Raw genomic sequence first — 15,241 nt, 5'->3', positions numbered from 1 at the left:
TTCAGAGTGAAGGACCGTCCGCCCCATCTCGCTCTCCGGACTTTTGGCGGCGCGGTTAGGAAGGTGTCACTGGAACAGAGAGTCCTGGTCGGTTGATAAGGCACAACCAAGGATTGCATGATTTGGGGACCATGTTTCCAGAAGGCTTTGTGTGCTAGGCACATGGCTTTGAACTGGATCCTGGCATGGATGGGCAGCCAGTGTAAGGATATCAAGGCAGGCTTAGCTGACTGTCTTCGGGGGATCTGTGCTAGGTGACGCGCAGCACAGTTTTGAATCACCTGTAGTTTGTTTGAGGTAGATTGAGGAGCGCCTAGGTAGAGTGCGTTCCCGTAATCTAGGCGGGATAAAATCAAGGCTTGGACCATGATTCTCCTGGCTTGGAAGGGGAGTAGGGGCAACATTTTCCTGATCAGACGTAGAAGTCCGAAGCAAATGGCCGAAAGCTTCGTGGTCTGATAATTAAAGCAGAGGGAATTATCAAGCCAGATGCCGAGACTTTTAATTTGGTGCTTTGGGGATAGCATAGGTCCCAAGGTAGGTGGCCAGATGAAGGAAGAGGAAGGCGAAGGGTACTTTCCTAGGAACATGAGTTCAGATTTTTCCCCATTTAATTTGAGGTGCGAGTGGTGCATCCAATGGGCGACTGCCTCTAAACAGAGGCCTAGGGCGTCAGATGAACCCTCAGGGTGGTTGAGTGCCACCACCAGTTGGGTATCGTCAGCGTAGGTGATTATTTTAATGCCAAAGGGAAGCACTATCTCGGCTAGCGGGGCCATGTAGGAATTAAAGAGGGTGGGACTTAGTGAGGATCCCTGTGGGACCCCACAGTTAAGATGCCATTGCTTGGACGTGGCTGTCTCCTCTAATACCTGGTAAAAGCGGTCCTCTAAGAAGGACTGAAACCAGGTAAGTGCTGTTTTTCCGATCCCCATGTTAGTCAGCCGATCAAGAAGAATGTTATGGTTGACAGTGTCGAAGGCGGCACTGAGGTCAAGTAGAATAATGGCTGCTGATCCGCCCTGATCTAGGAGTTTCCTGGCTTCTTCCGTAACAGCAAGCAGCGCTGTCTCAGTGCCTAGCTGGGGACGGAAGCCTGTTTGGGAGACGTGAAGTAGGTTATTGGATTCGAGGTAATTGACTAGAGTAGAATTGATATGGTGTTCAATCAATTTACTCAGCCATGGAAGAAGGGAGATGGGCCGATAGTTGGCCAGGTTAGAGCGGTCCAGATTAGGTTTTTTTATAAGCGCTCTGACCTGGGCGCATTTCCAGGGGAACTCTACCAGAGGTGATGGAAGAGTTAAGTATGTCCATGATTACTGGGCCTACCATGTGCTGAACCAGGGATAGTTGTTGGGGGGGGCAGGGTCGGTAGGAGAGCCAGAAGTAACCCTGGTAAAGAGAGTATCCAAAGCTTTTGCGTCGAGCAGAGTGAAGTTCTCTAAGGACTTCGTCAATTTGGTGCTAGAACTGGAGTCTGAAGGATCGGGCACATAAGGGGAGAAAGACTGACGAATGAGTTGGATTTTTTGATTGAAATATTCGGCCAGCTTGTAACAGTGGTGGTAAGGGTCCTCGATTTTGGGAGGTTCTGTGGGAAGGGCCGAGAGGGATTTGGCAGTTCTGAAGATTTCTTTGGGGGCAGAAGCGGCGGCATTGATCTTGTCCTCGTAGAAGTGTATTTGGGTAGATTTGATCTCAGCTTTATAGGACTTTAAAGCTTCTTTGTATTCGGATTTCCTATCCTCCTCGTAGTTTTGTCTCCATCTTCTCTCTAGATGTCTGCATGATTGTTTGATTTTCCTAAGGCTGGGAGTGTACCAGGGCGCCGATTTCTCCCTGAATTTTTTGTGGGCTGGTACCTTGGGCAGGAGCGAGTCTAGCGAGTTACAGATCCATGAGTTGAAGTTATTGTTCACCAACTCAGGATTAGGGTCGTGAAAACATGCAAATTTGTGGGTAAAACATATACCATGCCATAGGGCGCTTTATAAATGGTCCCAGTGGTACTACATCACCTTTAGTAGCTAGACATCTGCACGTTACTAAAGTCTGTGTTTTAATCACCAACATACCCACCTCCCCCACCCCCGTCATTGCTTAACCGTACAAAATCAAAGAGAAACTGCCACCATTCCTAGTAGCGCCACTATACCCATACTCGGGCTTAATTTTTAAAGGTGTCTTCCGTAACGCTTATCATCCAAAAGTATTCAAACATGCAAATTGACGGGTAAAACATAAACCATTCCATAGCACGGTTTATAAATGGGCCCAGTGGCACTACACCACCTTTACTAGCTATACATCTGTATGTTAATAAAGTCGTTTAAACACTCTGTAGAGTGTATAGCAGAAGATGGGGAGAGTAAACAAAGATGTAATTCCTAAACATTTGATATACCGTCCCTTTACTGTATGTATATTAAGGACATTAAATTGAATGAAAAGAATTACAAGTGTCTCAAAAGAGATAGTGAAACTGAGCACCGGTAAAACCCGGACCACTTTAAACACCTACGTATATTCAGCACACGAACACAGCCTGACAATTACTATCACTTGTAATGACATGTACTTTACTAATGTCAAGAAAGTCATACAGAAAATATACCGAACATTTTCATTTCTTTTTTATCTCTCACACATTTATAAAACATCTCTTCTAAAGAAACACTCCCCAACCACTTCTATTTCATAAGAACAGACAATAATTAATAAATTTACTGCCATATATTTTAGTATATCTACCTTTTTATTATTCACTAGTCACAAACTACTAAAACTATTAACTATACCCAAATGCAAACCAGAAACCATGTTCATATTATATCTCAACCTATATTCAACTGATTCAAACTATGCGAACATATAAAAGGAATGTATCACTTTAACTATCTCCATCTCATCTCCATGTAATCTCCAAACACTGTAGACGGCCTCACAGTACAACAACCTACCTAGACTTGTATTCAAATCTACCTCTCACTGTCAAAAATAAGACCACAACCTGTCCACATAACATTTCTGGGTTTGGTTTTATCGCTTTTAACTTAATAACACATACATCTCCTACCCCCCCCCCCTTCCCCACTACTTCCACAAAAAGTATAATTTGCAAACGTGGGACATGTTGTTTATCTTGCCTGAATACATTAACAAACCCAAATTAATGCTGTACCTCATTTTCAAAACCATACAGTCCTTTAAAGATGACAAACTACATTCATTCTTTGTGAAAAATTCCTAAAGATACTTATATAACAACATGTCAAACTTTATGCATATTATATAACCAATATGAAACACCACACTTTACTAACAGGATATTATTTTGAAATAAAAAATACTTCCAAACTTAAAAATATCACCTCAAATACTTAATCACTACTACAGAACACATAACACACCTTCTTCATTTCTACCTCACCTTTGCAGTTGGTACACAGATTTCAAAAGTCACACACACATGCAATTCTTTCTTTCTCACGCTGTACATGTAATGCACCGCTTTCATCAAGAATGAAACCAGTAATGGCACAATTTCTCTGTCGCTCCACATATAAATACATGTAAACAACAAATCACAATACTTCATTCCTTCATTGACATTCCAAAACTTATCTCCATTGGTTATTTTTGAATTTTGCATCTGAAAAGCTACTTAATATTCCGCTCCACACACAGGTCAGAAGGTGAACCTATTTTATCACCACACTTTCTCGAACATTCTACGACACCTGCAGGTTAAAAGTTCATGATTTTTTTAAATGTAACCTTTTCTTTTTCAGCATATTCTTGAACATTTAACACCACTTACGGGTTAAAAGTTCACCATTGTTTTAAGTTACAAATGTACCTTCCAAATGCTAGTAGCATGCCTGGTTGAGCTTTTCACATTTCATCCTATCGTATGTACTCCACGTTTAGACTGCTCTTTATTAACCAATGACAAACATGCTTTTTCACGCATTTAATATGCACCCTAGTTTTTAGTACCCAATGCTTCTTATCTTCCAATCAATTATCGTTTTCTGTGTCGTTTTCACTTTACAAATACCGTATTGATTTAGCTTCGCTCTCCCTGTATAACAAAACCTAAGCACCATATACAAATTACCGTGTTCCAAACAAAACTTCCTCCTACTACGTATAAAATATTACAGCAGCCTGGGCACATGACTTCACACCATAAGACACAGTTTAGGCTCACGCTTTCATCCCCGGCTCCCGCACCAGCTCACCTTAGCAGCATCAGACTCTACGCAATACCTCACTTAATTTCCGTACCCAGCACTTTCAGAGCAGTAGCTATGAGTAGTTTTCTTCGCACCCCCTCTATAACACACCGCCACAAAGGTTACAGTGCTCCTACTGCTCTCTTTCCTACTTTTTTCACCCTTTTTTCCCCTTACTCACTTCGACAGAATCAGAAAATGGCGGCCAACACTTCCTAGTTGCAACCGCTCGCAGCGCTCCCAACCGATAAGCAGCAAGCTCGTGCTCGTCACGCCTAAGCCAATCAAATGGCAGAATTCCCAAATATCGATATCTGTAAATTTCGATATTTCTCAAAAACTACTGAACAGATTTACACCAAATAAACAAAAGCATGCTTTCTTGACCAAGACCCTTCTCCCTGCCAAATTTGGGGGAAATTCTTTTCACCCGTTCGACCTGTAGCCTTGTCTAAAATTTCCAATGAATATATATATATTCACGGGAAAAACCTAGGTTTTAGGGAAAGTTATAATTCCCCCGTTATAGTTAGTTCAGCTAACTATAACTCGCGCCCCTGCAATGGACTGCTGATGACGTCACATATTACATCACTCATGACATGGTCAGTGACATCACTGAGGACATCACTGATGACATCTCAAATGACATCACTGATGACATCACTGATGACATCATCCAGTGACTGTGCATTTCTGTAAAGTTTAAATATGTTTAATATATAAAGGGTAAGGCGTATTGAAGAATGAGTGGGTGAATAAGTATCTGAATGGATGATTTAGTAGGTGTGTGACTGACTCTATAAGTGAGTGATTAAACGTATCTTACTGAATGTATGGGTTAGTGACTAAACTGTGTGACTGTCTGTATCCATCTGTGTGTTGGTGTATAAGCGGCTGCATGGGTTTGCGAATAGCTACATGAGTGTCTATATGGGTTATTGATTGGTTGTCTGAGTATCTGTATGGGTGCCTGAGTGTTTATGTGGGTGGGGTGTGTGTGACTCTGTGCATAGATGTGTCAGTGGATAATTCATTGGGTGCATGGTTTCAAGAGTGCATCTGTGATGGGCTGTATGGGTGGGTGAGTGTGTGTATGGGTGTGTTAGTGAGTGAATGTATATCTCAGTGGTACATGTGTGAGTAACTACTTATATGTGAAAAGCAGTATTTATGTGTTATGGAGTACATAAATGGCTATAAGTGAGAGTGTGTGATTGTGAGAGTGGCTGTATGGATGAATGTGTGCTTGTATCATTGATTGTATAAGAACTTAAGAATGTGCTAGTATTTGTACGAGTAATTGAGCTGGTGTGCGTATAACTGTATAGGTGAGTAAATGGGAGTGTGATTAATTATTTGCATGACTAACTAGGTGTGTGAGTACCTCTATGGATGAGTGGTGGTTTGTGAGTGTCTATAGAGGTGTATGAGTGATTATGATAGTCCTGTACTGAGTGACCATAAGTTAGGGTGAGTGAGTGGATGTGTGTGTAGACCTAAGAATCAGTGAGTGGGTATGTAGTTATTGGTGTTGGAGTGTCTATGGTTTTAAGAATGGCATTCTGTAATTTAGAGTGGGTGTATCTAAAGTTATATTAGGGTGTGAGAAGATGCATGAAATTATCACATGGATGATGTAATCAGTGATGTCACTGACCATGTTATGAGTGATGTAATATGTGACGTCATCAGCAGTGCATTACAGGGGCGCGAGTTATAGGTAGCTGAACTAACTATAACGGGGGAATTTCACGGGTTTCGTAACTTTCTCTAAAACATGTTTTTTTCAGTGAATTTCTAAGGTTTTTTAAATGCTAATTTCTAACTAAACATGCCTGAAACCTATGGTTTTTTCAGGGAATTTCAAAGGTTTTTTAAATGCTAATTTCTAACTATAACTTGCCTGAAACCTATGATTATTTTCAATGAATTTCAGAGGTTTTTCAAATGCTAGTTTCTATCTATGCCTACAGAGGTAGGACATGTGAAGAAAGAAGAAAAAAACGCACAGAAAGAAGCAAAAGAAATGCAGAAAGAAGCAACAGAAGTCCACAAAGACGGAGAAAAGTGCAGGAAGAAGCAAGACATGTGCAGAGAGAACCAACATAGGAGCAGAAAGAGGCTGTGTTCCAAAATCATCCTGTGCCCATAACTTTTTCAGATGGGTACTGGTAGTAACTGACTCTGACTAACCAGATCTAGAGCCAGTGCTATGCTAAAAGACACTTAGAATACAGTGAACACACCTAGATACACTAGGGAACACTATGCATTGGGGTACCCCTGTGATTAGCATGACCTCCTCTGTAAGACCCTAGTACATAATAGGGCAGGGAGATTAAAACTACCTCTTAAAATGCGCTACGGGGCTCGTTTGCACAGTGGTAAAGGGAGGGGGGGGCCTGAGGTGATATGTGTGCAAACACGCCCTGTGGCCACTTTAAGTTGGGAGATTAAGTCCCCTTGAATCCTGACAGTCCCTGGGGTCCAACTAGCCAACCAGGTTCCTCCAGTATGCACCTCAGAGCTGCGTCGCAGAGAGGTGTAAAAAGGGGCATGGCCTGGCCCACCTCTCTGCAATGCAGCGCAGTGGCGGTTACTAGAAGTACCTGGTGGGGTTGTTGGCCCCCAGGGACCCTCAGAATTGAAGAGGAATTAATCCCCCAACTTAAAACGTGCACAGGGCGCGTATACTCACTTGTCACATCAGGCCCACCCTCTCCCTTCACCACTCTGCAAACGTGACCCCCGGGGCATTGTAAGTTGGGAGATTAAGTCCCCTTGAATCCTGAGGGTCCCTGGGGTCCAACTATCCCACAAGGTACCTCCAGTAAGCGCCACATAACTGCGTTGCAGAGAGGTGTAAAAAGGGGTGTGGCCTCTGAACACCACTATGCAACGCAGCTCCCTGGTGCATACTGGAGGTACCTGATGGGCTAGTTGTCCCCCAGGGACTCTCAGTATTCAAGGGGAATTAATTCCCCAACTTACAACGCGCCAGGGGGCGCGTTTGAACAGTGGAGAAGGGAGGGGGCGGGGCCTGAGGTGACATGTGTGCAAACACGTCCTGTGGCGCGTTTTAGGTTGGGGAATTAATTCCTCTTCAATCCTGAGGGTCCCCGGGGGCCAACTAGCCCACCAGGTACCTCCAGTAAGTGCCACTGCGCTGCGTTGCAGAGAGCTGGCCCAGGCCATGCCCCTTTTTACACCACTCTGCAATGCAGCTCTGTGGCGCTTACTGGCTCCCGTTCTTCGTTTTTTTATTTTCCCGGCTGGATTCGCACACCCAGCACGAATTCGGCCGATTTGTTTTTTTTAAATGCTCTTTTTGGCCCTGGGTTCCTTGTGGGACACCCTGAGTGGGCCTAGGGGTCAGGGTGTTTCTACCCTGCCCCCTTTTCTTGTTTTGCGCCTTTGTTTTTATCTTTCTTGTGCCTCGGTTCTACTTAGGCACAAGATGACTGCCAACACTTCCTGGTTTGATGTGTTGACAGCCAATTAGAATGCAGCTCGTGATTGGCAGGGCGCGCGGATCCACCGCAGCCATACATATCGAAACTTTGATATTTTGATTTTTTCAGCAACTACTGAATGGATTTACACCATTTAAAAAAAAAGGTCTCTTTGTTTACCAAGGGCTACCTTTTTGCCAAATTTGGTGTAATTCCGTTCAGCAGTTTTGGCTATAATTGTGTCTAAAGTTTCCTATGGGAAATTGATTTTTTTACCTCTATTTTTTTTTATTTCTCAGGAACTACTGAACGGATTTACACCATTTAAAATAAAGGTCTCTTTCTGAACCAAGGGCTACCTTTTTGCAAAATGTGGCGTAATTCCGTTCAGCAGTTCGGGCTGTAGGCATGTCTAAAGTTTCCTATGGGAAATAACATGGAGAAAATGCGTTTTGGGACCTCCCTTTTTTCTCAGCCCCCGCTTGGCAAATCACCCCAAAACTTTCAAGGTAGGAGCTGACTGTAAAGGGCCATAAGTTTTGAAAATTTCGTGAAGATTCTTCAACCGGCATCAAAGTTATTGCGAAAACAAAAAATGCTTTTTGAATAGAAACAAGGTCCTAACTATAACTACCTACTGGTGACCGCCAGTAGGTAATATATATGCTTGTGAGTGCGCCGCTCCTTCAAGGGTGAAGGGGGTTGTGATTATATATATATGTATATATATATCCTTTCTTCCCATAGCTCCGTCTTGTTGGCTTCCATGGCGTTCTGCGGTGGTGTGGAAACCCGCGGCCGAGCCCGCCCGTAAATATTTATCCAAACACTCTTGTGGGACTCTGCGCTTTTTGCAGGGTTATCCCTAAACTTTTTGCCTTTTTCCCAGCCTTTTTCTGACATGGTGTTGGTGGTTTTAGGACGCTGGGCACTTTAACACTGCGGTCCGGTGTAAAGTGCGTGTGCTCTCTGTGATAAATATGGTAAGATTGGTCTACACCTGTTTGGCCTATTTAATTTACCTGTCAGTCCCTTGTAAAGTGGTATCTCATACACCCAGGGCTAGTGAATTAAATGCAACTGGTGGGCTTGCAGTGCTGATTGTGCCACCCACCAAAGTAGCCTTTCAAACCTATCTCAGGCCTCTGCCATTGCAGGGCCCGTGTGTGCAGTGTTACTGCCTGTGACGTGGCCCCTAAAGTGTGTGACATGTCTGTGACTCCCCCTTTTTACTGCATGTCAGTCACCCCTAAAGTAGGCACTAGCTAGCCCTATGGGCAGGGTGCATTGTAGGTAAAAAATAGGACATGTACCTTAAGTGCGTGACATGTCCTAGTAGTGACAAACAGCCATTTTGGTTTCTCACTACTGTGGGGGCTGCCCTCCAATAGGAATGCATTGGTTATTCCCTGATAAGTGTTTCAGTGGTAATTCCTGATATGAGAGGCGCAGCGTGGTCAAGTTTGGTATATTTGGAATAGTGATAATAAATGCTGCTTAATGGTGTGCACAGATTTATTATAACTATTTTAGAAATGCCACTTTTAGAAGTTGGCATTTCTGTGTGCTATGTAAGGATGGGCGGACAACTCCGTTCCGCCCACGGAATGTGCGGAGATTTGCCCTTCCGCCTTCCGCGATAATAGGCAGAGAAACAGGGCAAATCTCCGCCCACTTGGGGCCTAACGGAAGTTGTCCGCCCGCAGAATTAAATACATAAAGAAATAAATGTTTAAATAACCTTACCTGATCGGCGGCGTCCCCGGGCTTCAAACCTCTTCCAGCGCGTCTTCTTCTGAGAACTGCGGAGGCGTGGGAGCCCGCGCATGCGCATTCCACCCAGCACCTGCTGCCAATGTGCCAGCTCACGTGTCATGACCGGGAAAGAAGGCCCTTGAGTGTGAACCCAACAGCTTCTGCTGATTGTACCCTGCAGCCGTCCACCGTCCTACCCGGCCCTGCGGTGGAAGAGAAGAGACCGTTCGTCTCCTACAGTTGGATGCCCAGCTGCCATCCACCTACTGCTACACTGAGCAAACTGGTGAGAAGCACAAATAAGCCTGTATAGCGCTGTCAGCAGGACGCTGGTGAAGCAAGCACGCCAGAGAAGTCTGACGGGCCCACACACTGCCATGTCCCCTGCATGATGCCCGCTCCAGTACAAAACAAAGAAAGGATCGCCCTCCTCAACAAAGCAGATGGCACCCAGCATGCCAGACCAGCTCCTACATAACAGGAACCCTAAAGCGTTTCACCGCTACCTGTTGTTGCAGATGCCCACTGTCCCAGCCTGCCGCCATCTATCTCTAGGGGAGAAATGTCCTGGAGCGTGAAGTTGGTGTCGGTAACAGAACACAGTGCCCAGCCCACAAGATAGGAAACCAGGTCTAGAAGTTGAGGCTGCTCCAACACGTCCCCCGCTCTTACAGCCTGCATGGAGAACATGCCCAGCCTCCCATTCTCTGGCTGAGAGCCAATCCACGGCACTCAGACCAATCACAATGCTGAATTGCAGCATTGTGATTGGCTATCCGGAGGCTGGGAGCTGGGTACATCCTGCTTTCTGCCCTGGAAGTGGGGAAGAGGACCGAGAGGAGGTGGCGGCGACGACAGGTGACAGTGGCAGACAGGTAAGTGTCTATTTTTTTCTTTTCATTCCCTCCTTCCCCTCTGCCCCCCACAACCTGGCTCTCCATCACCTTCAAATACTAGCCGCCACTGGTCCTGATGACCAGAGCACACAGACACCACCTTTTGCAACTGCCAAAGAGACTTGTTTGTGGAAATATTGGCAGTTCCTCTGCTACGCCTTCATGTGGCCTATGAGGGGCCATGCACAGTCCACACAGTCCTGTGACAGCCTGACAGAAAGGGCCTCAATGAGGCTCCTGTTAGTGGGAACTCCTAGAACAAGAGGGAAGACTGTAAAAATCATCGCCTTCGAGGTAGACTCTCATCTCATCAATGTCATCCTCAGTCTTTGCCGGTTTGCTGTCCGCCAAAGACTGACAGCCTTCAAGAAGATCTCCAAGTGGACTGTACCACCACTTCAGATGCACCCACATTGAACTGTGTAAATAGTCTTCAACACCGTGAGACCAGATCAGTCCAAACAACACAGACGAGGTGGACTGAAATCTCCAGGCCATGCAGTCCAGAGATCCAGCACTGCCCGGCAGATGGTCTGAAGAGACACAGTGGTGCTGTGTTTTAGTTGTTTGTCCCATTGGTTTGGCTTTTGTTTGGTTCTTTTCCAATAAAGTTTGGTAGGAATGTAGTTTCCTTCAGGACACATTCATGTGTTCAAGTGTGTGATGCAGTACACTATACACCCACCCAGCAGGTGACCCTGCTAATAAAAGAGGCCAGGCGCATGTGCCCAGGGCCAGTTATCCAGTACCATACCACTGTGTGTGCGGTCCTTATTTGTAAGGATATGGGCCTAGAGCCCTCTACTCTACAATACGCAGGAGGAGGGTTGACGTTGTAAATGAATAACCAAGGCACGTAGGCAGTTGACAATGTAGCTATTTATTTATTTTTTATTATTATTAAGGATTCATTAAACTAATCAATAGTTTAGGGTTACTGAAGACCTAACTCACAAATGTTTGTGATCACCTAAGTAGCTGTTCCACAAAATGCATTTACAATGGACACTTCTGCATCACAATTTTGACATTCATGATTTGTGGAACTTTATGATTGAAAATTGCATATACGTCATCACAGTCGATTTTCTTCACTCCTAAAATAAGAGTTAGGGTCAGAAAAGGGTGTATTACAGTGAACACCCCCAAGCCTGTAAAGTTGTGCTTCCAAAACATTTTACAAGTCGATTCCCCCAGGGAATCACATTAAATGACTGCTGTATAATGCAAGGGTTAGTATCATTTACGGGGGTTGTACAAAAATGTGTTTATAGAAGGGACGCTATTTTTTCTGTGGTGACAAAGTCACTACATTTTCTGGGGGAGATTTACTAAGATTTTGCGCCGTGGTTGCATCACAAAAGTGACGCAAAAGGGCGCAAAATCTTTTTTTCCTAATTTACTTTCCAGCGCCAAACTTGTTTAGCGCTGGAATACGTAAAAGTAATGCATTACTATGCTCCATGGGGGCATGCCAAGGGTGGTGAATGGACTTTCCCATGCAACCACCCAAGGTTTCTCACGCTAAGCTAAACTTACTAAATACAGTAGATTAGGTTTAGCGTGAGAAAACTGCACCCTTTTAAACTAGCGCAAGCAAGGAGAAATGATTTCATTTATCCATCCTTTTCGGACTTTGCATGCATTCTGTACTGTGCAGCACGCATACAAAGTGGGAAAAGCTTTCCCTCGTGTCTAGGCATAGTACTTTTGTACAGGAAGGGTATCCTTTCTGTACAAAACCTATGCTAAACTCACACACACACCCTGGCGCTATGACGCTAAGGTGCTGTGTGGAGCACTGCAGCTGTAATCAGCGCCGGCGCAAGGGAAAGGGGAGGAGAGAGAGCCATATCTTTGAAAATATGGCACTCTCCTGCTCCTTCCCTATGGGCGCAACACAGCACAACCTAGCGGGAGGCTGTGCTGCTGCGTTGCGTGGAGATTTGGTAAATCTCCCCCTAGATGCGAAAATGCACATGACTCCATGATTTGAAAGTGACACTTCAACCTCCCAAAAATCAAACTGTGACTAAAGGAAAGTTTACTGAGAATTTGCTTTTTTGTGTCCCTTTAGGATTGCTGACTCTGTCCTCTAGGTTGGACCACGAAGTCGAGAAGTATTACAGTTTGACTGTTGTGGCATCAGATAACGGCGTTCCCTCACTCTCCTCAACTCAGTCATTTACCATCACCGTTATTGACGTTAATGACTTCACACCGTCATTTAAGCAGCAACTATATGTAGCCTCGGTTTCAGAAAACAGAGATCCAGGCGAGTTTATAATTAAAGTTGAAGCCGTGGACGCAGATTCAGGTATTTATTTCAATAGGCTTACATTGTATTAAAATGTTTGTTTATCCCTAACAATATGATTTTAGCCGAAACGATAGATTTTCTTTAGGGAGTTGCTTCTGTGCTAAGAGACGATTTAAGGCATGGGCAACGTGGGCTTGGCCCAGGGCCCCAGCTTTTCAGAGGGCCCCCTGATAGAGCCAGCTCTGTTCTGCAGAAAGTTTTGCCCTGGTGACCTTGAGTAATTATTAAACATATTGTTTTATATACCATGTTCCTTTAATTCATTTTTAATGTGGGTGATGTGTGAGAGCCTAATACAGACAATGTTGTATTTGTTTCATGTAACATCCATAAAAAAGTTATTTTAGATCACAACAGGGCCTCTCAAGGCTGTCACAGAGAATATATATTAGTGAACTGCTGCTGTGTTACAATATTGAAAACACATGCTATCCATGAATAATAGATGTAAACACATTTAGAATGTGGAGCAGTGTCCTGTTCACTGACAGTAACCTAGACAAAGAGAGCATGAACGTGCTGAAATTGGATCATAAATTAAAAACTGTTCCGAACAGGGTCCCCAAAATACGTTTGTCCCAGGGCCCCTGAAATCCTTAAGAGGTCCCTGTCTGTGCTGTTCAATTTTCACCAGTAATGCTGTAGCGGTGGTAAATAAAGGACCTCAAGATTATGTGTATGATTTCTCAAATCAATGACTTGCCCTTGGCACTGCCCTACCTACATCTGGTCTGAATGGTCATGGCACTACCTGAAAGTAACCATGGCCCTTTGATCTTTCTCTGGTTTCCTCTCGTTGCTCCTAAATAAGACTCCCAGGATCAAACAGGATGATATAAAGGGACTTTGGCTGGGACAATTGGCAATCATCTGATGTCATTGTTCAAACGATGCACGATGTCACTTCCGAAACATCTGGCAAGTTGGTGAATCAGCGTTATGGGCAGTGACAGGCCTTATTGTTGACAGCCTGCCCTGCTCTAGTTGGGTTTAAGAATGCCTATGTGTTCAGCTTAAGCTCGAACTGATAGGATATAAATAACTTACTTCAAATCACACATAACTTTCGACATAGTAAATGACTACGCATGTTTTTTTCCATTGTAGTAGGAAATATTGTACTACCTGACTATGACCACAGAGTGGCACTGGAACCAAAGAGTTCACATGAAATGATGTCGTACGACAAGTTTGTTCACTTTCAGACACATGAATGTATTGTACCGTGACTAAAAAGGATTTGTTTTCATTTTCTATTTATCTTTAAAACCACATATAGGAACTCAGTACTAATAGGATGAAAGAACATTTTGTTTTAAGTGACTCATCAAATTGTTTAGCAAATGTAAAACTTAAGTTTCGCTAAAAAAACGTATTTATTTACCAGCTCATAGAACCAAATAAGGCCCCTCGATCAGGCAGGGGCAGATTGCCTATGAAAAAGAAGCCGATGTTTATTTTACAGTGTATGGAAAATCATGCCCTACATAAAATGAACTTCATTGTTCTTCTTCGAAAAACTATTTGGTATTTTATATTGGAAAATACAGTGGGCATTTGCACATAAAGCATGAACCAGCACTGCTAATTTAGGACAAAGGGCCATATCATATAAAGTGAGCACTGCACGCCAGTGCCAATTTAAGACATGGGGGCTATTGACCAAAAATATAGACGCAGAATTAATCATGTATATTGACTAACATAACTCGCTGTAACGCTACACTTTTACTATTCACCATTTCCGAGTGTAAATTTACACTTAGGTGTAGTGTTTCTATGATGGGATGGATCCTCCAATAACAGTATTCATAGCCATAAAGTTACTAGTAGTAACTTTACAACTGTAGTTTGTATTGCACCTCCTTTACTGACATATCAGTATGCAGGGTGGAACCATCTCTATGGACATGGTGACCTCAAAATGGAAGGAAATAGGCACATATACACATATCCCACATCACACACACCTGGAACCCTTTCACTTCACAACACATAAATTCAGGCCACACCCTAGGATCTGCCTTTTTCCTCCTAGATTATGTGACCCTGCGTTCAACAAAAAGCACACCTAGCCTCCGGGTTGCAGACTACTCTTAAGAGGAAGCATGGTTTTACTGTGGAGTAGGCAGCCCGTGTAGTTAAATTACTTGTAAAACACTACAAAAACTTCTTTGGCTGCCTCAGTTCACTCTCGATAGAGCACAGAATGCACCCTTATGTCAGTAAGTCACTGACTCTGTCAATGCATTGTGGGAAAAGGCTGGAGCGTGAAGACTTTAGGAATAAATGGCAGATGAAAGGAAGTAGGTGAAGGAGTAGTTCTCCAAGATTCAGAAGACACCAGCTATTCCTGGAGGCATATCTGGATCCCATCCATGGCTCACACCCTCAAGGAGACTGTCCGACTCACAATGCACCCACACTGGCTATTTGGGCTGCCTTTTTTCAGGCAACCCTGTTACGACAGATAACAATTAAGCCCCTTTCTAAACGTATCCATTGTAACAGCAGCCCAAGAATATTTCCATTAGGTCATGTATTAACCTCCAGGACAGAAATCTGTGTGTGGCA

The 15,241-nt window shown here is 43.9% G+C and overlaps 1 protein-coding gene across 1 annotated transcript in view; it reads left to right on the top strand.

Annotated features, from left to right (window-relative positions):
• Nucleotides 1–15,241, top strand: part of DCHS2 (dachsous cadherin-related 2) — a 1,150,696-nt gene that overhangs the window by 835,930 nt on the left and 299,525 nt on the right. The window contains exon 13 of the mRNA XM_085641695.1: nt 12,425–12,664. Coding sequence (XP_085497821.1) covers nt 12,425–12,664 — 240 coding nt within the window. The remainder of the gene's footprint in view (nt 1–12,424; nt 12,665–15,241) is intronic.

Source organism: Triturus cristatus, chromosome 2_2 (genome assembly GCF_964204655.1).
Source record: "Triturus cristatus chromosome 2_2, aTriCri1.1, whole genome shotgun sequence".
NCBI lineage: Eukaryota > Metazoa > Chordata > Amphibia > Caudata > Salamandridae > Triturus > Triturus cristatus.
The sequence above is the reverse complement of the archived record's forward strand: the minus strand, read 5'-3'. Positions and strand labels throughout refer to the sequence as shown.